The sequence below is a fragment of the Impatiens glandulifera genome, chromosome 1 (assembly GCF_907164915.1).
Source record: "Impatiens glandulifera chromosome 1, dImpGla2.1, whole genome shotgun sequence".
Taxonomy (NCBI): Eukaryota; Viridiplantae; Streptophyta; class Magnoliopsida; order Ericales; family Balsaminaceae; genus Impatiens; species Impatiens glandulifera.
The window spans coordinates 44,783,337-44,810,825 of record NC_061862.1 but is presented as its reverse complement, the minus strand read 5'-3'; the positions used below and the strand labels follow the sequence as shown (position 1 = coordinate 44,810,825).

At 32.4% G+C, this 27,489-nt stretch overlaps 2 protein-coding genes across 3 annotated transcripts; both read right to left on the bottom strand.

Annotated features, from left to right (window-relative positions):
- Window positions 1–13,798: 13,798 nt before the first annotated feature.
- On the bottom strand, window positions 13,799–15,090 carry LOC124920950 (60S ribosomal protein L22-3). Its single transcript, XM_047461542.1, has 2 exons — window positions 14,776–15,090; window positions 13,799–14,082 (listed from the first exon to the last, which is right to left on the bottom strand). The coding sequence occupies exons 1-2, from the start codon at window positions 15,012–15,014 to the stop codon at window positions 13,938–13,940; spliced, it is 384 nt and encodes a 127-aa protein (XP_047317498.1). The 5' UTR covers window positions 15,015–15,090; the 3' UTR covers window positions 13,799–13,937.
- Window positions 15,091–15,889: 799 nt separating this feature from the next.
- On the bottom strand, window positions 15,890–20,088 carry LOC124922769 (eukaryotic translation initiation factor 2 subunit 3, X-linked-like). Of its 2 annotated transcripts, none has more exons than XM_047463481.1 (9): window positions 19,973–20,088; window positions 19,353–19,521; window positions 19,170–19,231; window positions 18,775–18,887; window positions 18,595–18,697; window positions 17,850–18,077; window positions 17,549–17,767; window positions 16,679–16,939; window positions 15,890–16,483 (listed from the first exon to the last, which is right to left on the bottom strand). In XM_047463481.1, the coding sequence occupies exons 2-9, from the start codon at window positions 19,456–19,458 to the stop codon at window positions 16,181–16,183; spliced, it is 1,395 nt and encodes a 464-aa protein (XP_047319437.1). In that variant the 5' UTR covers window positions 19,459–19,521; window positions 19,973–20,088; the 3' UTR covers window positions 15,890–16,180. The 2 variants fall into 2 exon arrangements, with proteins under 2 accessions (XP_047319437.1, XP_047319436.1); XM_047463480.1 differs by having other exon boundaries at window positions 19,353–19,533; window positions 19,973–20,079.
- Between the last annotated feature and the right edge of the window lie 7,401 nt (window positions 20,089–27,489).

Sequence of the window (27,489 nt, the reverse complement as noted above, 5' to 3'; positions counted from 1 at the left end):
AATTGCTCTCGTTTCTGCCTTATCATTCCTTACAAATCGTTTTTCGATTTCCGTAAGGAACACCTTTGAATTGGTAATATCCTTAGATATTGCACCCCTGAATGCCTCTAGAATGTTGTGCTTTATGATCATGAGACACATGCGATTTGACTTTTCCCACTTCTCATAATTAGCCTTCTCACCGGTAGAACAATTTTCCAGAGGAGTCGTGGGGGTATCAATTCTTAACGCAAGGTCTGATCCATGCAGCCTAGAACAATATAAATGTTCTCCTTCCAATACTTAAGGGTCATCCCATTTAGAATGTAAACGGAGTTCATGTTAGTAGATATCGTAACATTAGTTGAAAAATAGAATGAAACATAATTAAATTATTCTCAAAATTAAAATCATTAAACAAAAATCAAATATTGGAAAAATCCCATCTCAAGACACTGGTACAACATTAATATTAAGTCTTTGGATAGTAATATTAATTGCAGTAGTAATCTTGGTATAATGATCAAACATTGACAATAAGTGTTATCGAATAATAGGCATATCTTTGGATCGGCGTATTATTCACATGCTTACCTTATAATTGTCACACATTTACCACCACAAATGTGAGTATAAACTTAGTCAAATATTAACCTTCCTTTGGGCCGATTAATATTCATTAGTGTTTATACACACCAACATCTAATACTCTTCTTAGACTTTTTCCACTAGAATCTTTTGAATATTAGAAAACTTAAAAACAATCCTAGATGTACCAAATATTTAATATTTATTGATTTTTCGCATTAAAATGCACTTTATATTCAATTTTAAAAAATGACTTTAAAATACCTTTTTTTATTACAATGGAGGGCCAAGACCCCTTTATATAAAAGTTACGAGATTTTCTAAGATCTTTCTAATAATGATGATTGAAATCATACTAAATTTAGGGATTTCCTAGAATCCAATCTTCTATATTTGGTAGTCTTTTTCCTTATATGGAATTTCTAGAATTCAATCTTATATATTTGGTAGGCTTTTTCCTTATATGGAATTCATAGAATCCAATCTTCTATATTTGGTAGTCTTTTTCATAACTTTAAACATAATATCACTTTTATGTAGGGGTGTAAACGAGCCGAACCGAGCTCGAACTAGCCCTGACTCGAGTTCGGCTCGACTCATTTTTTATTGGCTCGGCTCGAGCTCGAACTCGATCGAGCTTTTAATATTAATCTCGAACTCGGCTCGATCATATAATCATAGGCTCGATTTCGGCTCGAAATTCTCGAAATACTCAAATTTAAATATATTTAAATATTATTTTCTTATATTAAAAAAATAACTGAACAAGATTTAGGGTTCTACCAGAGCAAGATTTAGGGGTTCGAAATGAGATATAAGTTTGTTGAAGAAGTATCAATGGGCAGTCTCTTGAGTCTTCTTGCAAAATGATTGTGTAAGTCGTGTATTGTAATTGAGATAAACTTGAAAATATATTATACTGCATTAGGTTTATTTTGAAAAATAAAATACTTTATAATGAAATTAAAATTAATTTTATATATCATAAAATATAATATATTAAGATTGCATATATTAAATAATATTACAATATAATTATATTTTTTTATTTGATTTTCAAAAATTATGTTTCTATAATTAAATTAATATCAAATTTATTTATTTCCTTATAAGTATTATATAGTATATATTTTAATTTATATATATTATTCTAGTATATCTTGATATACCAAAATATTGAAAATCTCATATCTTTTACGTACTAATAATTTTAGTATCGGTATCATAAATAATAAGTCCATAAATAGTCTTATGGGTGTTTCAAATTTTGATTAAAAAGTAAAATATAATTAAAAAAAAATTATATGATTAGGCTCGAAAAAGCTCGACGAGCCATTAAGCGAGTCTTACCTAAACTCGAATTCGGCTCGAATCTTAAACGAGTTGGCTCGAGCTCGGCTCGAAATCGATTTTGACCGAACTCGAATCGAGCTTTGATCGAGCGGCTTGCGAGCGACTCGGCTCATTTACACCCCTACTTTTATGATTGTTAAAACAATATAAATGCATAATATCATCAACCAATCATATAAATCATCAACAAAAATGCATTTAATCAAAAACAACAAAAAACTAGGGTTTTTTAAAAAACAAATTGAATTATTAATTCATTAAGAATCAAGGGACGGTAGTCTCTGATACTAATTGTTAGATTTATAAACCAAGTCTAATAATACTTTATATAAACTTTGAATAGTAATCAAATGAGAAACAAGGGATTTGAGATGATTGATCAATTCAATTACTAGAAACGGAACATGCCTTTAGCTTCCATTGTTCTTGATTGTCATTGGGGTGAATTACGGTTGATGGATCTTTCAATCTAGCATAGCCCTTAACTTCACTTTGGGATTTTTCACTCTGTGAATCCTCTCTATCGATGGGGAGATATGAGAAATGTCTCACCTACTAAATGTCACAACCCTACTAATACCAATTGATAGGTATTAAGTCCAATGGGCCTGATCCAGTATAGCGTTGCATAGATTAGGGACCATAACCATCTTTTTTAGATTTCAGTTATTTATAAATCAGACCTTCATAGATATTTAAATAACCCTTTGGTCTTTACGCACTTATTTTATAACATGTATACCCCATAAACCTCCTTAATATTGTATTTAATCACTTTAGTTTAACTTTATTCCATAATATCTCAACACTATAAATATTGCATTAAAGGCCCAATAATTATTGAATTAATTATAAATTAATCCAAAAATACCATGTAACGAAGTCACAATCAGGACTTTAATGATCGAACCATGAAGAAACTTGTTAGAAAATGAATAAAGACTTTAGAAAATGAAACAAACTTGAATGGAATTTTGTCTATTGAACTTGTTGAAATAAATATACGATTACAACTTTTATAAAGTAAACAAAATTTGGACATTAAACTAAGAGACTTGAAGAGTCTCATTAACTAGAGACAAGATCAAGAGACTCTTAAATAATAAAAAGACACATTAATTATTATTATTATTATTTTAACTAGGAAGATCCTCGTGCGATATATACGGATAAAAATATATGGTTACAACGTCTCGCGTTCATCAAATTTAGTGTTTAATATAAATATAAAGTGTTATTAGCCTAGTTGGTTACAGAGTTGTACTTGTTTTGTTATGTTGCGAGTTCGAAACATACATATAGCATTTTTAATTTTATTTTTAACCGTTTTAAGTTTATGTGCAGGTCAACCCAGAATCCGACCCAAATATCCATTTACTCTTGCATATATATCCAAATTAACCACATATCTCGACCCGACAATCCGGACACTTTCAAAATTAAGCATCATTATATATATATAGATTAGTTAGTTAAAAATGTCTCACGTTCATCAAATTTGGTGTTGAATTTAAAATATAATGTGTTATTAGCCTAATTTGTTAAAGAGTTGTACTTGTTTTGTTAGGTTGAGAGTTCAAAACATATTTATAGCATTTTTAATTTTATTTTTAACCGTTTTAAGTTTATGGGAGGGTCAACCTAGAATCCGACTCAAGTATTCATTTACTCTCACATATATATCCAAATTAACCACAGCTCTCAACCCGGCAATCCAGACACTTTCAAAATTAAGCATCATTATATATATATATATTAGTTAGTTAAAAATGTTCTGCGTTCATCAAATTTGGTGTTGAACTTAAAATATAAAGTGTTATTAACCTAGTTGGTTAAAGAGTTGTACTTATTTTGTTATGTTGCGAGTTCGAAACATACTTATAGCATTTTTAATTTTATTTTTAACCCTTTTAAGTTTATGGCGGGTCAACCCAAAATTCAACCCAAGTATCCATTTACTCTCAAATATATATCCAAATTAACCACAGCTCTCGATCCGGTAATCTGGACACTTTCAATTTTAAACATCATTATATATATATATATATATACTAGTTAGTTAAAAATGTCCCGCGTTCATCAAATTTGGTGTTGAATTTAAAATATAAAGTGTTATTAGCCTAGTTGGTTAAAGAGTTGTACTTATTTTGTTAGGTTGCGAGTTAGAAACATACCTATAGCATTTTTTTAACCATTTTAAGTTTATGGGCGGGTCAACCTAAAATCCGACCCAAGTATTCATTTACTCTCACATATATATCTAAATTAACCACACCTTTAGACCCGACAATCCGGAGACTTTCAAAATTAAGCATAATTATATATATATATATATATATATTAGTTAGTTAAAAATGCCTCGCGTTCATCAAATTTAATGTTGAATTTAAAATATAATGTGTTATTAGCCTAGTTGGTTAAAGTGTTGTACTTATTTTGTTAGGTTGCCAGTTCGAAACATATTTATAGTATTTTTAATTTTATTTTTATCCATTTTAAGTTTATGGGCGAGTGAATCCAGAATCCGACCCAAATATCCATTACTCTCGCATATATATCCAAAATAACCACAACTCTCGACTTGGCAATTCGGACACTTTCAAAATTAAGCATCATTATATATATATATATATATATATATATATTAGTTAGTTAAATATGTCCCGCGTTCATCAAATTTAGTGTTGAACTTAAAATATAAAGTGTTATTAGCCTAGTTGGTTAAAGAGTTGTACTTGTTTTTTTAGGTTGCGAGCTCGAAACATATCTACAGCATTTTTAATTTTATTTTTAACCTTTTTAAGTTTATGGGCGGGTCAACCCAGAATGCGATCCAAGTATCAATTTACTCTCACATATATATTCAAATTAACCATAGCTCTCGACCCGGCAATCCGGACACTTTCAAAATTAAGCATCATTATAAATTTATAGATTTCTAACAATTGTAACACGGTAATAGCATTGTAAATCTATCTGATGGGACAACAAAAGTTGTTAAACATTCTGTAAGTAGACCCTCACCCGATGATCTACTTTAAAACAACATAAATAATATCTCATTTTTTCCTCATCCTAGTTAGGTTTGCACCACCATCTAGGCTTCCCAACACCACCCGCAATATTATTAACCCTTCTTTTTCATTTATCATGTTAAAACATATATATTTATTATGTAGGAAAATTTATCTTTCTCTTACTATCCTATATTTGATTTTAAAACCATTAGCTAGAGATAATTTATTGTAATAAAATTACTGGAAATGAAGACAACCATAACAATTGCTTAGTGTATAAATAAGAAATAGTGAATTAAAGAAATTTAATAGGTTCTCTAATCATTCTCATTTTCGTTGTTTTAGGTAACATTGAAGTAGCATAAGTAGCTGATACATATTGTGGTAATTGTTTGATGTAATGACACGAAGTCAATCCTTAACAATGTTCTTCTTCAATTATTTCTTTGTCGATAGGAAAAAAACATGAATTATAATGCAAAAAGCAATATAACAAAACAAATCTAATGCAATATGTTTGAGATCTATTTTTTTTTATCTAATGCAATATGATTGACAAACATATTTTTATTTAACGCGTATTCTATTCATAACAATAAGACCCTCAAGAGGAAGACGTGTCTGAAATTCATGGTTAGTAATGGTAAAGATACACCCAAAAGAAAGTGTAGGAAATATAGTTCATGATCATTGTCATTTGAAAAGAAGCTTATGCAAAATCATTTCTACATCTTCCTTAATCAAACATTTATTAACTTCGACTTTACCTAACGTCGTGGTTAATGTGTATATGTATTAACTTCAGCTACCTCCTAAAGCCGACGTTAATAAGTTGAACCTACTGAAAAAAGAAACATTTTCTTGGTAAATACACATTAACGTCGACTTTACCTAATGTCGTTGTTAATGTGTATAATTATTAACGTCGGCTACCTCCTAAAGTCGACGTTAATAAAGTCAACCTACTAAAAAACGAAACGTTTTCTTGGTAAATACACATTAATGTCGACTACCTCTTAAACCCGACGTTAATAAGGTCAACTACTGGAAAATAAAACTTTTTCTTGGTAGATACACATTAACGTCAGCTTTACCTAACGTCGTGGTTAATGTGTGTATTTATTAACGTCGGCTACCTCCTAAAGTCGACGTTCATAAGGTCAACCTATTGGAAAACGAAACGTTTTCTTGGTAAATATACATTAACGGTAGCTTTACCTAACGCCGTGATTAATGTGTATATTTATTAACGTCGGCTACCTATAAAGTCGACGTTAATAAGTCAACCTACTGGAAAACAATATGTTTTTTTGTAAACACACATTAACATCAGCTATAGGTTAGGACCGACGTTAATATATATATACATTAACCACGGTTTTACCTTAATGTCGTGGTTAATAATCATTAAATGAATATTAACATCGATACACGATAACACCAACGTTAATAATTTTTATAAATAAAACATAAACTTCTTTTCTTTCTCTTCTTCCTTTTTCTTTCTCGCCGCCATTCATCCTCGGCGGTCGTTCATCAGCTTGTCGTCATCGCCGTTCGTCCTCAGCGTTAGGAGGAAGTCGACGTTGATAATAATCATTATCAACGTCAGCTTCCCCTTGACGCCGACGTTGATATTAATCATTATCAATGTCAGTTTCCTTCGCCTAAAGTCGTGGTTAATAGTAATGAATATCCATGTCGGTTTCCTCCACCACACGCCGATGTTAATAATTGAATTGTCAACATCGGCTTCCTACACCTAACGATGTGGTTAAAGATCAAACTCTTTTAACGTCGACTTTTGTAGCATCGACGAACGACGGCTTTCTTCGCCGACGTTAATAAGTATTAAAGTCGGCAATATAACTTTAACGACGGCTTTCGCCTTCTTTAATAGTACTTTTCCCATTAGTGAAAGACATCACGTGATCTAGGGCTGAAAACGAGTCGAGTCGAGCTCGAGTAGAGGTCTACTCGAGCTCGAGCTCGAAAAAATTTCAACGGCTCGAACTCGAGCTCGAGCTCGATCGAGTATCAAAATTAAAGCTCGAGCTCGAACTCGAACTCAAAACAAGTACTCGAGCTCGACTCGAACTCGACTCGATTAGCTTGAATTTTACCGAGCTCAAGAGCTCGGCTCGAGCTCGACTCGATTAGTTCGATTTATAGTTCGAGCTCGAGCTCGAACTCGACTCGAAACATACAAAATTAAAACATATCAACTAAATAGTTTCACACTTTCAATATATCAAAAGATCACAACAAAATGAATAAACATATAGAATTATTCATTTCACCTAAAACATAAACATTCCATCAAAATCAAATAGAACACACAACATTACACATTAAAACATTCAACTTAAAACATAACCATTCTAACTAAAAATATCTAAAATCCAAAGTCCAAACATACAATATATTAAATTAGTCCAACATAAAACAACCAAACTTACTTAATCAAAACTCCAAAGTTCCTAACATTCCAAAGTCCAAAAAACCTTCTTTCTCATGTTCTTCTGGATCTTGATTTTTTTGTGATTCTTCCCCAGCATGCGAAACAATTGTTTCATCTTGTTGAAGTTCATCACCAATTTCATTGCTCTCAATTTCATCTACAGCTGCTACACTATCTACGGACATAATTGATCTAAAAGCCACCAAAAAATTCATAATATATGATGAGTTAGAATTATATCATATGACAAGGACGTAATGCAAAAACATACTTTCTAACTGTAAATATAAACGAAGCAGCATGAGATATTACCTGTTGAAAGACCGAATATCTGTAAAAGGAACCTCACGAATGGTGTAAAGATTCTTATCTGCGTAATATTAGAAAATTTCATTAAATGCAGTATTAAATGCAGTATTAAATGCAGTATTACAGTATTCATATTAGCAAGATTCCTAAATGCAGACATTAAATTGAAGATAACTCATACCAATTTCGTTCAACCTTTGATTTGGGACAGTATTACAGTATTACAGAAGTGGTCTTTAGGGATTTAGGTATTACAGAGTACAGACTTAAATGCAGTATTACAGTATTCATATTAGCAAGATTCCTAAATGCAGATATTAAATTGAAGAGAATCTAGTTCTTTGTTGACAGATCGGAAGTATAACATATCGAATCTATGCAAGATCGAAAGAGAATAAAGAAGAAATTGAAATGAAAATAAAAAAGGGGAAAACGATGAAAACCTTTCGGTGCTTTGCATTGAGCTCCTTGGTGACGTTTGCTTTCTCGTTTGATGAAAATCTAGTTCTTTGTTGGCGGCTGTCCGAATGAACTATGGAGGAGAAGAGGTTAGGGATTTTGGAGGAGAAAGTTTAGGGTTAGGGATTTTGGACTTTGGAGGAGAACTAGGGAAGAATGAAGAGGGAGGGTGCCCGTTAGGGATTTAGCCATTTAGGGTATAAATTTATATTTTATATTTTAATACTCATATTTTATATTTAATTAAAGTATTACAGTTTTTTATATTATAAAAAGTAAATATAAAATATAAAATATAAAATATAAAATATAAATTAAAAAATATATATATAATATAAAATATAAATTAAATATAAAATATATTAATATAAATTATATATATTCGAGTAGCTCGTCGAGTACTCGAGCCGAGTATATAACTACTCGAACTCGGCTCGATTATATAACGAGTCGAGCTCGAGCATGCTCAAGCTCGAGTTTGACCGAGCTCGAGTCGAGCTTTGACCGAGCTACTCGCGAGCAGCTCACGAGCAGTTCGTCTCATTTTCAGCCCTAACGTGATCTATAGACTCTTCTACAACGCACCTATGCCAAGGAATTTCTCAACCACCTCAAGTGGTTAAAGAAATGTCTCCACAAAGCATCTAAAAGTACTTAATCCATCACCACCTATATACATTCTCTAAAGAAAGTTGCAGATCTCCTTGCCTCTTGTGGCTCTCTTGTCTTCGTTGAAGACATGACTGATCATGTCTTGCGTGGTCTCAACGATAGCTACAGAGATGTCATTGATGGATACAATACAAGAGATACTGTCATTCCATTTGATGACCTCCTCGAGAAACTTCTCATTCAAGAACTCTCCATTGTTGTTGCTCAACGGTAGCTCCTGCTCCCATAACAGCCTTGAATGCACAGACTCGACCCAACCGTTCTGACAAAACTCGGCCTAGGCAATTTTCTGCATCATCCACTTCACACCCCAGCAATCGCAACCCGTTTCTTGTCGCTGTCAGTGGTGTAATGTCAAGGTTCATGTTATGTCTTAGTGTCACACTTTCAAGAAGCAGCATTCTAAAGTCCCACCACCCTCTCGTGACTCTTTTGTTAACCATGGACAGGTTCAGGTCCATGCTACAACCGCTGGCACAACTCAAAATAATTTTCTGGTTGATAGTTGTGCGACACATCACGTCACCAATGATCTTGCCAATCTAGTGCTTCATCATCCGTACACGAGTCTAGATTCATTGTTTATGGTTAACGGTTTAGGTTTAAACATCTCTCATTCTAGAACCCTTTTACTTAATGACTTAACCCTTTCAAAAACTTTATGTGTTCCTTCCATGCAACAAAAAATCTCTTATGTTTCTCAGCTTACCAAACAAACTAACTAAATAGTTGTTGTTTTCTTGCCAACCTCTTTCATGTAAAGAAATTGCAAACGGGTCAAATAACCCATAAAGGCCCGTGTATGGATGGACTCTATCTCTAGTTAGCCAACTCCTCGTCTGTCCACTTTGTCCGCACAGACTCCTCTACTTCATGGCACCATAGACTTAGGCATCTCTCCTCTTCCATTTTCACTTTTATTCAACAACATTTTTTTAGGTTAAAATAAATTCTAGCAATCAGATTGTAACTCATGTCAAATAAACAAAAGTCGTAAACTTCCTTTCCATGAATCCACTCTTAAATCATCTTATCTTCTAAAAATAATTTTCCCCGATGTATGGATCTCAAATGTTTTATCAATTGATGGTTTTCGCTACTATTGCATGTTTGTTGATCATTTTACTCGATATATTTGGCTATATCTGATAAAACGCAAATCTGATGTGCAACCAATGTTTTTCAAATTTAAATCACTTGTTAAAAACGTATTTTATCGCAACATCAAAATTCTTTGCACGGATAATGGTGGAGAATATATTGGTCTTCGTCCCTTTTTAAGCACTCATGGCATAAGCCATCACACCACTCCACCTCATACACCTAAACACAATGAAATTTTTGAACGCTAGAATCGGCACATTGCCGAAACCGGTCTCTCTCTTCTCTATCACTTGGGTTTGCCCCTCACATATTGGCCTCACGCCATGACAACAGTTGCATATCTCATCAATCGTCTCTCAACATCAATTCTTGAGTACTAGTCACCCTATTTCAAATTACTCAAAATTTCTCCAGATTATCATAAGTTAAAATGTTTTTGTTATTTGTGTTTTCCTTGAATTAAACCATATGTTATACTTAAACTTGCACCAAAGTCTACAATGTGTATTTTATAGGTTACTCGGTCGATGAACATGCATATTGTCTCGATCCGATCATTGGAAGGTTCTACACCTCTCGCCACGCAAAGTCCGTTGAAGCTGAATTCTCGTTCAACTCCCTAGTCCTAAGTAAAGAGTGACAACAAGGCCCACTTCAGCTCTTTATACTCCATCCCATAAACCAACTCATGGTTAGTACCACCCTAAACCCTTTAGAGGAGGTCTCGGCTCCCCCACCCTTCTCTAGCCACTCTAAGTCCCCTCCCTCACCATTCCCACAATGTTCTGTGCCACCATCTCAACCCGCTGTCAACCCTCACAAGAAACCCCAACCCGATTGGAGTGGCATCATCATTCAATCTAAAAACAATATTGTCAAACCCCTCAATAAGCTTAATCTTCATGTCCAACCCTCTCTTCCACTCGAATCCAGACCATCACTTAAGCTCTTCGGGACCCTAATTGGTGTTCATCTATGCAATCTAAGTTTGACGCCTTACACCGCAACAACACTTGGAAACTTGTCAGTCGGTCCTCTACTCAAATTTTGGTTGACTTCAAATGGGTTTTTTGAATCAAGCGACATCTGGATGGCTTGATTGATCGGTACATAGCTCGATTATTCGCCAAAGATTTTCACCAACACTCTAGTTGAGACAAATATAAAGACATTTAGTCTGGTTTTTAAACCGGTCACCATTCGCATTATCCTCACACTTGCAGTTCATCAAGGATAGTCTATCTGCCAACTGGATGTCAACAATGTCTTTCTTCAAAGAGGTCGTATTCATGCTCCATTCCCCTAGTTTTATCAACAAAAGTTTGCCTAATCATGTTTGTCGCCTCAAAAGGAAATATATGGCCTAAAGCAAGCCCCTCACACCTGGTATACAAAGCTTCGCACGTTTCTCCTTTCTCTTAGCTTTGTCAATTCAATTGTAGATGCATCTCTCTTCATCTACCAAAAATCAGGTTTTATACTCTATTTATTAGTATATGTTGATGATATCATTTCTACTGGGAGTTCCACTATAGAATTGCCCAACCTTATTTCCACCATTGTTGCTCGATTTTCGTTGAGCGATCTTGGATGTCTTACTTATTTCTTTGGCATCGAAGTAATTCCTTCCGCCACAGGATTCTTTCTACGCAAAAGTAATACATCATTGATCTACTCCATAAATTAGGCATGGCTAAAACCACATCAACATCACTCCTTTGTCCGCCAATGCTCAATTACTCAATGATTCTGGTGATCTCCTACCTTCCCCAACTAAGTATTGTGCACTTGTGGGAAGTCTTCAATACTTAAGTATTACTCGCTCGGACATTGCCTTTAGAGCCAACAAACTTGCGCAGTTCATGCACCACCCCAGAACGGCACATTGGTTTGCCCTCAAACAGGTGCTTTGTTATCTAGCGAGCTCTTGCGACAAAGGCATCTTCATCTTGACAATTTCTCCGCTAACCCTTCATGCTTACTCAGATTCAGATTTAGCGGGTGATAAGGATGATTATATCTCCACCATTGGTTACTTGTTGTATCTCGGTAGCACTCTCATCTCTTGGAGCTCCCAGAAACAACGCTATGTTGCTCGTTCCTCAACTGAAACAGAATACAAAGCCTTAGCTGACACAGCCAGTGAGCTTTTATGGGTCATATCCTTGTTCACTAGGCTTAGACACTTGCCCACAAACAATCCGGTTATCTATTGTGACAATCTTGGTGCCACATATCTTAGTGATAATCATGTTTCCACTCTCGGATGAAACATACATCATTAGTCTATCATTTTGTTCGTGAAAATGTTCAAAAAGACAAGTTGGTATCTTTTGTGTCTACTTATGATCAAATTGTTGATGTACTCACAAAGTCACTACTTCGACCCTGGTTTGATCCCTTACTATCCAAGTTGTGTCTCTTTTCCAGATCGTCCAACTTTCGTGAGATTATCAATTATAATAATTAGTTATCTGATTTCCTTTTATTTAAACTAAATTGGTTGAGTTAAGAAACATAATTTTCTTCCAAATTCTAGGTCCTTAATTTATGGTTGAATTCTTGTTCTTCCCTTGTCAAACTTATATAAATATAAACTTATAAATGTTGTAACAAATATATAAAAATCATTCTAAACCTTCTTTCTTACCATATATAAGAGAAAAATATAATAATAAAACACGTGTAAGTGTAATATGATAATATGTTTTTTTGTTATGTGTTTGAACATTGACACACATTTATTATTTTGTATATTTGATAATTTTTTTCTTTCTTAAACTATTTTTATTTAATTAATATTTTAATATATTTTTGTTAAATTAAATATTTGTTTTGATACCTAATTTACTGTAATTTTATTTATGGGAGGTTTTTCGGTTAGTTTATTATTTTTTAGTTTATTATATTATATATATATATATATATATATATATATATATTTAAAAAAAAATTATTTTTTAGTTTATTATATATATTTGTTATTTTTAACGATTAAATTTATAAATCGATCGAACTGATTTTTATGACCGACAAAACTAAACCGACGTTTAATCGTTAACCGACTAATGAACCATTAGGATGAATTTTTCGATGAATAAAACGACTAAACCGATCGAACCATTGCCCAAGTGAAATTATTGTTGTGTGGGCTTCAATCTATTTGTGAGCATCTTCTTAAATGCTTCTTTTAACTCCATACTTAATGTTCATCACCAAAATGGTCTACCCCTTTTCAAATTTGGTAAAACAATTACAACATATTCTAAAGAGGGGCTAATAGAGACACGATTTGCCTTTGACAATCATGGCAACTTCATGCTTAATTAATTGGACCCTATCCCCTAACTAAGTTCCCTGCATTCATCATTCATACATGCTTCAAAATTACAATAGAGTATTAGAGTGTTTTTTAACTTTTGAATTGTAATTAAAATATGGGTTTAATTTTATTTCTTATGTTTTTTTTTTTTTGCATCATTTAAGATTAATATTTAGAATTTAGTTGTAATTTTAATTGAATTCAATCCAATTTATTTTATAATTTTCATTTATATTTTAGCTACTTTGGAATTGTATTTCAATACTTATTTTTTCAAATAAAATATTTTATATTTTATCAAGTTGAACCTAAAATTTTATTTTTTAATTTTAAAAGTTATTATGTCAAAAATAAAAAATAATGAAAAATGGTAATCTAGACAAATATTCACTTAAGCTACCGGCTTATACAAAAATTAATGTCTTGAACTCTAGGCAAAGCTTTTAAAGAGTGGGATAATGGCAAAACCGGCTTTAAATACTTTGTTAAATTTATATTGTTCTTATTATCCTAAATGTAAGCACCATTAGCTAGAGAGAGATTAATTATTGCAATAAAAATTATGAGAAATGAAGACAACCATAACAAAAATCTAAGTCTTTGAAATTGCAAAAGCAATAAATTAAAGAAATGGAATATGGGTTCTTTCCCGCAAAATGAAGAACTATTCATTCTACTCTTCCTCTTCACCCTCGTTTTCAGCAATGTTGAAGTAGCGAAGCTCGTACACATTGCGGTCTTTGTTGGATGCAATGACACGAAGCCAATCCCGAACATTGTTCTTCTTCAAATATTTCTTTGTCAAGTACTTCAAGTACCTGCCAATAAAAATCAAGCATTAGTAGGCATAAAGTCCACATGTAACAAAATAAATCTAGTGTAATATTTAGAGAGAACTACTTCAATCCAAACACATTCTATTCAGCACAATAAGACCCTTATGAGGACCATGTCTTTGTGGGTAATGGTAAAGATCCTGTACGTATTCATTCGGGTTGTTGATATATCTGAACTTAGTCTTACCCATATCCAGATACACCTAAAAGAAAGTGTCTATAATTGTTGTTTTTGAGCATAGGGAATGCTCAATTGGGCTGGGCGAGCTCTTAAAAATGAACAAGCTATCCAAATTTCATGATAATAGAACGTACAGATGATCAATCAGCAACACATTTTATACCAAAAATATCTAGATCTGTATCCAGCAACTCATTGACAATCTTTCCATCCAAGTGGATCAACAGAAAAGAAAGCAAATCCACACTTATCAGACAATGATAAAGAGTTCAGATATCCCATATTTGAGGCTAATTTGCTGCATTCATCTCTATTTCATGACAAGAGACTAGCTAAACACATAAATCCTAGCCTGGTGATACTTTCCTACATTCTTCAAATAGATAGTTGAAAATTAGAATCTATTTCATACATAATCTAGACCAGGTTCAGCTAATTCCAGAGTTGTCTAGGAAATAACAATCAAATGTAGAAGTAGAATAAAGAAAGTTTACCTCTTGGAGAAGTTAGCATCTGAGGTGACAGTGATCTTGTTTTTCTCACGAGAGATCGAAACAGTGTCGCCGAGAGCACCGGCCTTACCACCGACCTTGATGCGTTCTTGGAGAAACTTCTCGAGAGAAGCAATCTCCATAATCTTATCCTCCACCGGCTTAGAACAGTCAATGGTGAAGGTTACACCTTTCTTCTTCCCCTTTGGTCCACCGCCGGCGGCTGCATTTCCTCGGCTCATCTTCGCTCTTTGCAATCAGTCAAACAAGGATGGATGGATGGATGGATGGATGGATATGAAGATGGGCGTTGGAAATGTTACCTTAAGGATTTTTAGGGTTTTGATCTGTCAATTTGGGTCGGACCGGGCCGGGCCGGGCCAAGCCTTCATTGTTATATTGTTTTGAATCTGTGTTTTTTTATCATGTAATTAAAATCAAAATATACTTTACTAGATAAAAATATATATATATATATATATTGTTTTATTTTTATATATAATTAAATATAAAAATAATCTGAAAAACAAAAAATAATAATATTATACCCCCAAACTTCATATGATGGGTAGGAAACCTAATAATCATTATGGGTGTTAACGGGTCTATTAATTGTCTGATTAATCATATTTTTATTTTATAAATCGTTTGGATCGATTAACAAGTTATTCAAAATTTTAAATTAAATTTTAAATAAATTTTATCATATTTTTATATATGATAATATTATTAAAATAATTTTACATATTAGTTTAAGTTGTTTTTTAATTTATTTTTTTTATAATATCATATAAATTATAATTTATTTTTAAAAACAATTCTTAATTTAAAATTTACATATAAATAATATATATATATATATATATATAAATTATTAAATATTATACTATATCTATTATTTAAAATAATAATAATAATAACTAATATAAATTATAAAATATAAAAAAAATACCAATAAAAAAACAGTAAAAAAACGGTAAGCTATAGTTTGGTAATTGAATTTTTTTCACAGCCCTAAAATCATAACACATAATAATCCTCTTAATAGACACAAGAGTACAAGACCAAACAAGAACCTAAACCATATCAAAGTATGCAATATATGTAGAAAGAAAGATAAATCCAACACCAACAACAAATACATTTAGAAGCAATTGATCCACACAATCTTATGCCAATGAAAATTGAAAAGAAATTATTCCTAATATGTCAATAGAAGAAGCTCACACAAAGAACAAGATGAATGAATCACTAATAAAACCAAATCCAATCAAACCATCAAGTTTTCTTCTCCATCTCACAAAAATAGTACCAAGAAGTTCTCTCCCCTCCCACATAATTTAAACCTAGTTTGTTACGAAAAAGTTTCTCTTTTACCCGGTTCTTCTCTACTTTTCTCTTTGCTGTCTCAAATCGGGCAGGGAGGAACTTCAAGGGTGACACCAGCTTGTATCTGACCCCAACCGATAAGACGCCAATGCTTCTCAACACGTCGACTAAGAGCAATTTTCTCGCCTTTGCTGGTGCAGACTGGTGATGTCAGCTGCAGTTTTGCCAAGTCATTCCTTACAGCAATAACTCGAGCACCTGTAGACATCGAACCTATGTTCAACATCAGAATCTCTCCCTTCGTCAGCTTTGCAACCTTTCCTTGCCTCTCTGTTCCCTTCGTTCTCAAACCCAAAAGACGTCTCAACAAGAAAAAGTTCACCTATACACCAAAACAAAGTTACATAAATAGAAACCTCTACCTGGCCCTAATAGATCAGTTTATTCGCTACTTAGACCTTAAATCAAAAAGATCAGATTTATCTATCAGATATAGAGTTTGTCAATTTTTTAATATCCTACCATATGCTTGCAAACAAACTTTTAAATAATTCATTACTAAGATTAACAGGCTCACCTCCAGTTCGACAAAAACATCAGGGAGAGATCCGACCTCTCCAAGAACCTGACCAACCAATCTATCAGCACGTGTCAATGTGGGGTCCATGGTAGTACCAACACCAATGAGGCCTCCAGGAACAGCAAATTGCAGCTCATTTTGCTCAGCGTACAACGATACAATCCTAGAATAAATCGGTGTGCATTTAATATTCCCACTCTCATCCTTCACCACAATCCCGGGGCGAACCTCAATAAACTGATTAACCCTCAAGACACCCTGCACATATATGACTTTTCTAAGGAAACAGTAAGCAAAATCCATATTTATTCTATGAAGATCATTTCAGGCTTGCAATTCTACTAAGCTAATCTATAATCAAGTTGTTAGAAAACACATTTGAAATTAGGAATTTTTGCATCAAACTTACATTTCAGTTTAGTTAGAAATGTTTTGGTATGGACCTTTGTCAACTGGCTAAAAATACAATAAATTATACATTTGGCATTAGAACTTATCCAAAAAAGACTCACCTTTTGACCTAGTATTCCAAATATTTCTTAGTAGGAAAAAAAAAAGAGAATGAAAAAAAATGTTATGGTGAAATAAAATAAAAAACACATCTTTACTCTTTATCCTCCACCCAATAGTCAATATATATATAGTGGGTAAAATAGTAAATGTTCAAATATAAAAAGTGGATCAAAAAGTAGCCATTTTTTATGCAAAATGAAGTTTCATCTAATTCATTCACACTTTTCAAACCAAATGCAAAAAGAAATTAGTCTTTAGATTGCTGGATTTCCAATGTCATTGTGATGGAGATTTTGACAAAATATAGTTTTCAGATAAGCTCAGTGATTATCAAAAGAGTGTAGAGAAATGTACTTTGAGAATGCTTCCACCAGCAACACCGCCTCTAATTTCGTCAACTTCAAAACCGGGCTTATTGACATCAAAAGATCGGATAACGATCATGTTTGGAGGTGAAATAAAATTTCTTTCGGGAATGGGGATCTTTTTCACAATGTATTCACACACAACATCGATATTGTATTTCAACTGCGCAGAAACTGGGATAATAGGTGCACCATCCGCAACAGTATTCTGGTTCAGGAAAAAATGAGAGAACGGATCATTACAAATCAAGGTGTGATAATTTTATACTCTCCTCCACAAGGTGACGTACCTGGATAAATTTCTGAATTGTTTCGTGTTGATTGATGGCTACATTTTCCTGAATTAGGTCAACCTTATTCTGGAGAATTATTATATGTTGGAGCCGCATTATTTCAACCGCAGCCAAGTGCTCGGAAGTTTGAGGTTGAGGACAACTTTCATTAGCAGCTATCAAGAGTAATGCTCCATCCATGATTGCTGCTCCATTAAGCATAGTAGCCATGAGAATATCATGTCCCTATATCCAATAAGAAATCCAACGGAAAAAAATCAGACTCCATATTGATCACACCTTGGAAAAGGTCACCATTGATAATATAATTCCTCCAAGGTCCAACAAATAAAACACACAACAGCCACACAATACAAAAATATAAGTTGTACACGATGAATCTTAAGAAACATAGATGATATTTTGGATTTCAATTCTGATTCCAGTTGAGAAACAACCAATAAATATTTGAGTTTGCCTCTAACTAAGTTAAGTTTCCAAACATTTTCGCATCTTGATCTAGAAACAAAAACAAAAATTAATTCCAAATGGGGCCTATGTATGATAACAACTTAGGGAAAAGAAAATCTCAGGGAAAAATAATCCATGATGGAAGCACTGAATACTTAAACAATCATGGGGCAAGAATGCCACATGCAGTCAAGACAGATTGAACTTGTTTATACTTTATACATTAAAATGGAAAACAAGATAATGAATAAACTCGTCAGTGAATTAATCAAACTGCAGTCTCTTTACTTACAGGGCAATCAACAAAAGACACGTGCCTCAGAAGCTTCATCTTGGAGTTTTCGTATCCGGGTACATCGCACATAGGAGTGTCTTCCTTTCCACTTCCATATGCCCTGTGTAAAAAGACAAGGCAGATGAATAAATGTAAAAAGAAGAGCTATAACAACATCATTGACCACAAACTTCTTACTTATAAGACATAGGCCTAGGGCACTTTTCATCCTCGCATATATAGATCTTTGCATTTGCATATCCAAGCTTAATAGTGATATTGCGCTCCAACTCATTTTTAAAACGAACAGTCTGCAAAGTGAAAAACTTGACAATCATACATACACTACAAGATAACTAAATACACAGGACAGATCAAGATTTTCTTTCTACACAATGTAAGATACATGTGCTTGAATAACCTCTCAGCAAAGTAGGGAGGGAACAATATTTTTTTTTAGTCCACAAGATTAGCTTTCAAGTACTCCAGCAATAAATCAGATAGACCAGTAATATCAAAGTTGCAAGTTTTGTAGGAAGCTTTAATAGCATAGAGAATAGTAAATGCAATTGCAATTGCAACATAATTATAACCTGAACACCAGAAATTGCTTTCACAACCGTGGACTTTCCATGAGCCACATGTCCAATAGTCCCTGCTCACATAAATTGAAAACCAAGTCAACCCCAACACTCGAATGCTAATTAGAAAGCAAGTGAACCAGTAAATTCAGTATCCCATGGATTTAAGCAGATCAGATTGAAATGGGAAGTTACCAATGTTTATAGTAGCCTGACGCGAGATAACTTCAGGGGAGAGTGGATGTAGTTTTGTCACATCCAGTTTACTCAGATCCTGCTCCATTAATCCTTTTCGAGACATGTTTGCAATTCTTGATCACTCTCTTACAATCCACTTAAAGAGAATGCAAAGGAGTTGGTATTCCTACAACAAATACTAAAAAAGATCAGTTAACAGATGATGTGCTACCCAAATATCAAATGATAATGTTGGTAGAAACAATTGAACACAATAGCTAAAATTGAGCTCAATAAACCGGTGGAAGTTTTCCCATAAACGAACACATAAAACCAACAAATCTATCAACAATATAAGTAAGATACTCAAACCCACAAACACGCGTGACAACATGCGATTAAGGATATATGTTGTAAATACAGGAAATTTCAGGTTAAAGGCATGATATTCCCCCCCATTTCCTGAAATCCTGAAAACCCATTGTTTAGAATTAGCACAGTGAGGTCAAGGAAACTATACTAGAGAGAAAAACACATATAATTCATTCTACAAAACTAGAGCTTCAAGACAGACAAGTTTAGCAAATCAAGATACATAGAGCATAAACGAGGAGTAAAAGAAGGTTAGAGAAAGTCACCGATAATCTTTTATCTAGAACAGCCGACTGGTACTGCCGGCTGCGTTAAGCTCTTCGATTGCGGCGATAGAGATTCGATTGCACTTGTAAATTTCCTTTCTTTCTGAAATGCCTAACAAACGAGAACTTCCCACATGTTTCGTACAATGTCATAAGCCTAATCTTTCATGGGCCTAATCCTTGATGGGCCAAAAATATAATAATAGGCCTTTAAATAACATTCAAATTTCAAACATTGCTTTATGCCTTGCCACATTATGTAACATGTTAACATAAAATCAAATGAGGTTGAATTATTTAAATAATAAAAAATAATTCTCATTTAATACTAATTAAAGTTACGTATAAAAAATAAATTAGTAAATAATGAAAAATATAACTTACAAAAATCAATACAAATAATTAATAATTTAGATATTAAGGGGTGCTTGGTTGATAGATTTGAGAATAAAGAAATGAAAGGATAAAAATAACAAGGGTTTGGTGAATGGGTTTGGAATAAGTTTTTTAGAATCATTACCAAATATTAGAGAATGATAAAATCCATCAATAGGGATAGGCTTGGAAACTCATTCCCAATTTTGCATTACTTTTTTTTTTTTCAAAAAATTTCATTATCAAAATCCATGTCAAGTTATTAATTTCTCTATTTATAAACCTAAAACTCAAACTCAAACTTAACCCCCAAACTTGGTATTTATCATATTTGTATTTCAAATCAAACATCAATATTGGTAATCATACATAAATCAACTTTATCCACCAAACAACAATGTTAAAATGACTAAACTCTTTCTCATTTTAGCCTACTATCAAATCCATTCTCATCACAATTCCAGCATACAAATCAAACGCTCCCAAAATTGTAGAAACAATTAGTAGTGACCCAAAAAAATAAATTTATTATTATTATTAATTAAGTAGTTATATTTTATTAAACAAATATAATAAGTTTGTCTTATTTTTAACAAAAATAACATAGTTTATAGTTTAGTTAGTTAAGTATTTTCTTAACATATTAATCAAATTTTGTTAGTGTTTTTATTTTTTATTTTTCTGATTTTGGGTGCCCTGAGGCATAGCGGTCCACCTAGCTGGATTTACCTTAGGGTCGATCCTAGAAACAATTTTCAAAATTAAAATTTCTAATATACAAGATCCAATAATCATGCAATTTGTTGAGAGTCCCTCAAAAAAATAACTCATTTGAGTTCCTAAATAATTAGGATTGAAGTAGAGCTAGCAAAATAAATCGAAAAAATAGTGTCAGAAAAATCTCTACCAAATATTTTAAACGGTAAATGAAATTATGTTTAGTCGAGGGTTGGTAAAAATGTTAGAAAATTGGCATATCAAATGATAATTGATATCTGATAATTTTGTCTCCTTTGTTGTTAAATAGGAGACGGACATGGACTCCAGAGAGCATTACAATGACTCGAGAGAGCATTACAAACACAATTGACGACCCAATGAAGATTGAGAGTATTATTCAGATCACAAAAATTCGGATGAAAAATTCGATCCGACTAAATAATATGCCTTACCGAGCAAAATATAACACCAACCTTACAAAATTACTGAGAATATTTTTTATTTCATTTGTTTACAACATTGATTTTTATTTATTTAATACAGGTAATATATTTGCATTGCACCAAAAAGTTGAACTATGAGATCAATTGTTTCAATTATTATTGAAAATAGTTTAATTAAGAGTACTAGCTATTTGAGAAATTTGACGAAATGACCCTGATAAGTTATTTATTTGCATCCGTGGTCACCCTATAATTTTTATTGATCTGGTGACTACTTTTTTTGGACGAAAATACCCTTATCATGTAACGCGAAGTGAAAATGTGAAAAGTCCATAATACCCTTACTAAAATTATAACATTATTTGAAACCTAGAACATGAAGTTATGACATTTGTGGGGATGTCTCTACATAAGTTATGACATTTGTGGGGATGTCTCTACAATAACAGAGCAAGCAGGTTGAAGAGGTCACACATGCAGGAACTGGATATATAGATTATCCAATGTTTCGTTGTTCAGAACTGGTTTTATCCCCCTTCAAGTTTGGTAAAGGTATCTCACTATTCTCAATGCTCCATAAATTTCATTTACTTAAACATATACATTATATATATATATATATATATTTATTCATTTCAAGTTGTACAAGTAAACCTAAGACTTATTACATTAAAGATATATGTGTTATAATAATGTATTTAGAGTTTAGTATTTATTTGATTAAAAATAATCATAATAATGACATTTGACATCTGTCACATTGTGAACGGGGATAGGGTGGGTGAGGTGTATACTCATGTTGAAGGATTTCATGAAGAAGGGATATTTCAGTCAATAGGAGAAGTTTGCATGTTTAGAATGCTGCATATATAATGTGACTTATTACTAGGTGTTTCTTTTTTGGAGGTTATTTATAGTGGGGACACAAGAGTAGAATGTGATAGAAACATGTTGGTTAATTAAGCTATTGGTCAATAAGTTTGGTTAATTCTATCAGATTCCAATTATAGTGACTAACAAGATTAAATGGTATGAATATATCCTTTGAAAACTGAATATACGATCTGTCATATAAAATCAGTTCCCAACAAGTTAGTTCCATGAAACTATATGGTTCATGTTGGAAATCATAAAATGACATTCTCAATGTTTGAGTGAGTTTTTAAGGACAGTTTATCCAACAACATACTTGTATTGCTACCTAAAATTTGAAGATAAGCCCTTGAAATCTTGGTTCTTCCTTTTAAGCTTTAAGAAAATGATTAAGAATCAACCATGTGGGAAGAAATCACTTCTTCAGTTCAATCTAAACCTAGGTGCACTTATGCTGTAAGCTTTTGCCTAACATCTTTACACGTTTTATTTAAGTGTTGGAGCTAGACCTCATTAATCATGACTCAAAGGTGGTAAGGTGCAATCTTCTAAATTTATTAATAGTGCAGAAAACGGGACAGATTTGACCACCATTGTTGTTTTTATGGCTAGCTGGTTGGCTGTAATGTGCAAACAAAATTTGTACATATTTGAAAGGGAAGCAGTGTCCTTGTTAAGTCTTATATATATATATATATATATATATATATATATATATATATATATATATATATATATATATATATAATCTTTTTATTTTTTATTGTTATTAGTAACAGGAAAGGTGAGAAGTTCTTGCAAGGGAGGGATCTCGAAAAATTGTTGTGGTCCATCATTCACACAAGCTAATAACTCGTTTATGATGGTTTCATTGATATTCCTATTTGTGTAGATGTAAAAGTGATTTTATAATTCAATGTCTAATTAATGATAAGATTTATTGACGATAACTTTCAAGAAAAAAGAGATGATGATCTTAATTGTGTTACTCAACATAGGCATGCATTTGAAATCTTTAATTTTTTTTTAGAACTAAAATCTAATTAAATATTAGTATTTGTAGCAATGTGAAAGTGTTTGATATGTTACAAAAATAGCAAAATTGTGGTGTTTCTTATATCTCATTAAAATAATTATTCAAGTAATATTATTCATCATTCAACTGAAAAAATTATTAGATGTTAATGTTCTGAATATAAGAACTTGTGGTTGTTAATGGATAATTTATTCTTAATCGGTGGCGAGTCTCTTTGATACCAATTAGGATCGATTTGTTTTTGCTCTTATCGACGGTTAAAACGGTCTGTAACCATTGGTAGTTAACCACCAATAACAGCTAATAACTTCTATTAAAGTTACTGCAACAAATTTTAAACAATATTCAAAAGTTACAGATAAAACGAGACTAAATTAAGTTTTTGAAAATTTTAAATGTTTATTTCAGCAAGTTTTCATTATACATGTGTTATATAAACTTATAATTTTCAACATGAGATACACATAAGGATATTATTAGAAGAAACAAGATAAGACAACAAAATCACATCTTTGGTGCATTATCCTAATAATTATCATTCAATAATACAAACTTTTATTAGAAAAGAGAAGAAACTTTGAACTTCCAAATCCAAAACTTGGTTATACATTAAGTCTACTATTACTATTTAATACATCTTATATAAAAGAAATACAGAAAAGGAGGTGTACAATTTATTGCGGGCATCATTTATATCTTCGGTCCTTGGCGACTAGAAACGACCTGAATGTTAAAATCACTCCAAACAACACAATCATATTCAGCACAAAGAAAACCATATGATCCCTAACAATCATATGCAACATTTTTATGAATAAACTCAAAACGAGGAAATCATGTCCAACAATAAATTACTTCAATAAGGTTTATGTCCACTGTTAACTTGTTCAGTGTCAAAGTTCAAGTTTTATCACTACAAAGAACATCCATGCCTGCCATCTCTTCTAGTGTTGTCATTCTTTTTGTGATTTCCCCCTGAAATCATTAAATGATTTAATAACACAAGGATATATTTATGAAGACTGATATGATATGATTGTTTACAAACCTGCTGAGACAAACGATGTGAACCGATTGTCATTGTCACGGATAGGACAGTGGACATTGCAATGGGAATTCCACCTATAAGCATTAGTAGCAGATTATCAATTCAAGTACGGTAGGATCGACGTTGAATAAGTTACGTCACAATAATCTCGATCAATATTCCCACTGCAATAGAACATATGCAGAAATACCCTATGACAGTCAAGACCTGTGTAACAGAAATGAGATTAATTATGAATGAATAAATACATTTAAAGGTGATTAACACCAAACTGACATACCTTTTAAAAATGACCAACTTGATTTTTAGTGTCTACTAGATGAGCAGCTTTACCAAATAAGGTATGCACACCCATGGCAATCACAAAAGCTTCGATTTTTCCTTGCTTGCAGGTAGAACCGGAGTAAATCCCATCTTCAGTAGATTTTGTAACAGGAAGACACTCACCAGTTAAAACAGACTGGAGCAACCAACCCAATTTCCTAAACTTAAGGGAAGGCCCTTCGCGTAACGGGAAGGCCTTCGCGTAACGAGAAGGTCTTCGCGTAACGGGGAGGCCTTCGCGAAATAGAACCGAATCAGAGCATACGAGAAAATGAAATAAAAAAGCATTCACCTTAGAATAAAAAAAACAAGATTATCTGCAAATATCATCATTGACAATATGAACAACCAATATGAAAACCAATATGAACAATAAGATGAACAAAATTTGAACCAATATGAACAATAAGAATAGACTAAATTGATTTAGGGTTTAGGTTTGATTAAGAACATAAATCGTTTGAAATGAAGATAATAGAAATAAGAACATAAATTGATTTAGGGTTTTCAAATGAAGATACTAGAAACATGAACATAAATCGATTTAGGGTTAAGATTAAGGTTTAAAATGAAGATCATGGAAATAAGAACATAAATCTGTATGATGAACATAAATTGATTCAGGGTTAGGGTTTTTTATCATTGATGTTTTTCTGTCGTCGCCGACGTCGCCGCAGCCATCGCCGCCGTCGTCGAACGAGAGTAGAGAGAGAAGAGAGAGAAAAGAAATGAAAAAATTTGAGTATTAATACAAAACCCTAATCCACTTCGCGAAACGCGAGGTCCCTTCGCGTTATGCAAAAAGGGTATTTTCGTCCAAAAAATAAAGTGGTCACCAGATCAATTTAAATTATCGGGTGACCACAGATGCAATTATAGCAATCATTAGGGTCATTTCGTCAAATTTCCCGGCTATTTTGGATCAATTTTTTTAAAAAAAAGAAACAATTGGTCTAAAAAAACAAAATCTACAAATTTATTATTTTTTCATCTATTTGACAAAATTTTAATCAATTTGTTTGCAATTTATTTTTTAATTAGTCAATCATTTGTTTTAAATTACCATGTATAAATCGTGAGAAACGTAAGGACATGAATGAAAATCGTTACTCAAAATCTTATACATTGGTATGCTCAAATGATGGACACAAACCCATTTTATCTTTTTGAAAAATCTTTGAATTAATTCAACAAATAGATAACTAGAAAAGCTAACAATATGAAAATGGATCAATGCATTATGGATATACAAGAATGCGTAAAATGTTATCTCGACGTAAATATTAAGAGATGATACACTCCATTGATGGGAGGTCTATTATAGTTTGATGGAACCGTGACTGCTACATTATGTACAAACGATGACATCTTAAAGCAACTCAAGTATGCGAAAATATTAAAGACAAATATGTGATTCAGGGTGCAGGGTTACACTATTAGAATTATCTTAATTAAATCATATCTTAATGTGTGAGAAATTAAAATCTGAATGCGGCGGAAGCTTATCTTAATTTGATAAATCATGAATCTTCTCTTTCTTAGACTTTGCATGAATTGAATATTCTTTATCTCTTTCCTTAAACTTTCCTTATATGGAATGGTTCTTCTATTTGATGAGTATGGCAATAAGGTTTTTCTCTCTGTTGATGGGGACGCAAAGGAGAATTGCTCGTACTTCAAATGGGGACCATTACCGTTATATATAACTAACATTAAGTTAGTTATTATAGTTAGGTTATTTCTAATTCAGCCCCTTCATAAAATTAGAAATTCACTTAGGTATCCTCACTTTATATTCATGACAAAGAAACTCATTATAAGTTCATAAACTTAATCACATTAGATCATACTATCCTGGCTTATATCAAATATGACATTTGCACAATTATTTATTATACCAGTGACCCTAAAAACTCCAACATACACCTCATGATAAGATCTCTTGATCATAACCCACAAGTTTAGATCTCTAGAGCTCAACTGAAGATCAAATAACAAGGACGAGAATGGACAATATTCCTCAAATGTCTTATACGGTTTGATACGTTCAACAAACTGAAGTGACCTCGTTATATTATTTGAAGATTTTTTTATTCTATTTGACTAAATGGATAGCTAGAACAGTCAGCCATGTAAATTGAGCAATGCATTGTGGATAAGCAAGAATGTGAGAAATGCTAACTCAATGTAAAACCAAGAGATGATGCACTCCATCAATGAGAGACCATATTTGTAGACACTCATTTTTCACACCTAATTTTATAGTTTATACTTTTCATAAATCTGAGTCTATAAATTTTCTTAGAATTCATTCACGGACTCATTGCACGATTTATATTAAAGACGATTATTTTTAGAACAATTGAGTTTTTGAAAATAATTGATTTTGGTTCTTAATAAAGTTAAGGTAGTAATTTGTCTATGTTACACACACTTAGAGAAGTTATTATACTTAGAATATTACGGTATTTATTAATTAATTATTAGCGTTTTATAAAATTCCGTTAGTTATATTTTGTTTGTTAGATTAGTTAGATTAAACTTTGAAATTTGATTTCTTGAATAAGTTAGTTTGCATTTTATTTATTTAATTAGAATTGTTCCTTATAAATAGGAATAATTAAAATAAATAGGAATGTTATTTTGTTTTTAACAAACTCTTTTTTTTTTGTAGGATGAAGGGTGTGTAAAGGGATAA